This window comes from Bison bison, unplaced genomic scaffold (genome assembly GCF_000754665.1).
Source record: "Bison bison bison isolate TAMUID 2011002044 unplaced genomic scaffold, Bison_UMD1.0 scf7180017859387, whole genome shotgun sequence".
Classification (NCBI taxonomy): Eukaryota; Metazoa; Chordata; class Mammalia; order Artiodactyla; family Bovidae; genus Bison; species Bison bison.
This window is the reverse complement of record NW_011489959.1, coordinates 32,945-34,921: the sequence shown is the minus strand read 5'-3', so window position 1 is coordinate 34,921 and position 1,977 is coordinate 32,945. Positions and strand designations below refer to the sequence as shown.

The window sequence follows — 1,977 nt, the reverse complement described above, 5'->3', positions numbered from 1 at the left end:
ATTCCTATCTCCTGTACAATGTCACGAACCTCCGTCCACAGTTCATCAGGCACTCTATCAGATCTAGTCCCTTAAATCTATTTCTCACTTCCACTGTATAGTCATAAGGGATTTGATTTAGGTCATACTTAAATGGTTTAGTGGTTTTCCCCACTTACTTCAATTTCAGTCTGAATTTGGCAATAAGGAGTTCATGATTTGAGCCACAGTCAGCTCCTGGTCTTGTTTTTGCTGACTATACAGAGCTTCTCCATCTTAGGCTGCAAAGAATATAATCAATCTGATTTCGGTGTTGACCATCTGGTGATGTCCAAGTGTGGCTCACAGGCCCCAAATTTGGCCTTGAAGTGTCCTGAGTCGGGGGAGTATGATGTCTGCCTGGGTAGCCCGAGTCTAGGACTGCACCCCCAGAGCCCAAGACTGCCTTGTGTGGGAAGTGTTACTGGGGTTCCCAGACGTCCTGAACCCTGCTTTGGGGTCCCATTCTACCCCTGGAGTGCCTCAAACCCTGCAGCCACAGCTGCATTCTCTTCTTGGGGACCCAAGAGCCTGCCTTGGTGGGGGGGCTCTGAGTGCAGCCCTGGGGTTCCCAAACCCGGCCTGGCCCCGAACTTTGCCATGGGTGTCTGATGCTGAACCCCCCACCTACCCTCGGAGGTCCCAGATGCCGCGTGGGCCTTCCCAATAGGGCCCCAGGGGTTCTGATGGATGCAGGGGATGGAGAAACGGATAAACTGCAGGCTGGGTGGGATGGACAGCTACATGGAGGCGTGGGCCACTGTACAAGTAAATGGACAGAAAGGTACACACAGGAATGGGTGCACAGGTGGGCAGACAGAAGAAAGGATGGATGGATGGACACAGGTAGAAGGGGAGGCATGGACGGGCGGATGGATAGATACGGATGGCTGACCGCACAGATGTACGGATGGACGCATGGACCAATGGGTGGCCGGTGGCGGCAGGCGTCTGGATGAGCAGACGGGAGGGTGGAAGGAGGGAAGGAGGGGAGAAGGAAGGCTGGATGTGCAGGTAGAAGGCGGGCGGGGGACTCTGCTGGTCACTGTCACCCGCCCCCACCCCCCCACAAAAGGAAGAAGCCTGGTCAGGAGACCGCTATGCGCACCTCCTGACACGATGGAAACTTTGCTGTCCTTGGTCACAGGCGTTTTCCCCGATGGCCTTTTCAGTCTTACTTTTGCAATGGGTGGATGGGTTCTCATCTCTTCAATCTCTAACCCCCGGGGTCCACACGTTCTCACCAGGTTTTCTTTCTCCACGTTCTCTGAGCCTCCTCTCCTCTCCGCTGACCTCCCACGTCCGCCTCTCGGCGGGATGAGTCCGGAGACAAGTGGGTCCCTCTGGGGACTCGGCGGCCAAGGGGAACGCCCGGCCTGTCTGAGCTCTGAGGAGATGGTGGCCACGCCCGTCTCCCAGGGACGCCCAGAGCCTTTCCCAGGAAGACATGGCTGTGGAGTCCGCCCTCTGGACGGCGGGACGGCCAGGACGACAGGCCCGCGTGGCCCCGTGGGGTCCGGCGTGAGGGACCCCTGCTCCAGCTCTCACCGCCCCACCCACTCTTGGAGCGCCTGTGTCCGGCAGGGGGGCTCAGCTGCGGGAGGGAGGGACCCTCCGCGAGGTCTGCTCGGTGCCAGGACCTGAGACGACCTGCGCAAGGCCTAGTGGGGGGATGCTCCTCGGCCACCTCCACTGGACACATGGGAGCCCACCCTCCCCTGGAATCTCGGGCTGATGCCGAAGCACGGAGCAGTGCTGGACCCGGGGTGGGCGGAGTGGAGCCCGGGCGTCTGGTCTCACGGTGTGGTGTCTGCAGGGCAGGCTCGCACCCTGTCGTGCACAGAAGTGACCGCGGGAGAGGTGGCCGCCCGGGGCCGTGCAGGGACCGCCGTGGCCAGAGTGCAGGCTGCACGGGCCTGGGGCCCCAGCCTGCGACCCGCGCCCGGCGGCTCCGCGTCC

At 60.6% G+C, this 1,977-nt stretch overlaps 1 protein-coding gene across 1 annotated transcript in view; it reads right to left on the bottom strand.

Annotated features, from left to right (window-relative positions):
* LOC104981844 (putative GTP-binding protein 6) overlaps positions 1-1,720 on the bottom strand; it is a 22,078-nt gene extending 20,358 nt beyond the window's left edge. Inside the window, exons 1-3 of the mRNA XM_010831097.1 lie at positions 1,312-1,720; positions 903-969; positions 650-741 (exon numbers count right to left, since the gene is read on the bottom strand). Of these exons, the coding sequence (XP_010829399.1) occupies positions 650-741; positions 903-969; positions 1,312-1,720 (568 nt within the window). The remainder of the gene's footprint in view (positions 1-649; positions 742-902; positions 970-1,311) is intronic.
* Positions 1,721-1,977: the final 257 nt, after the last annotated feature.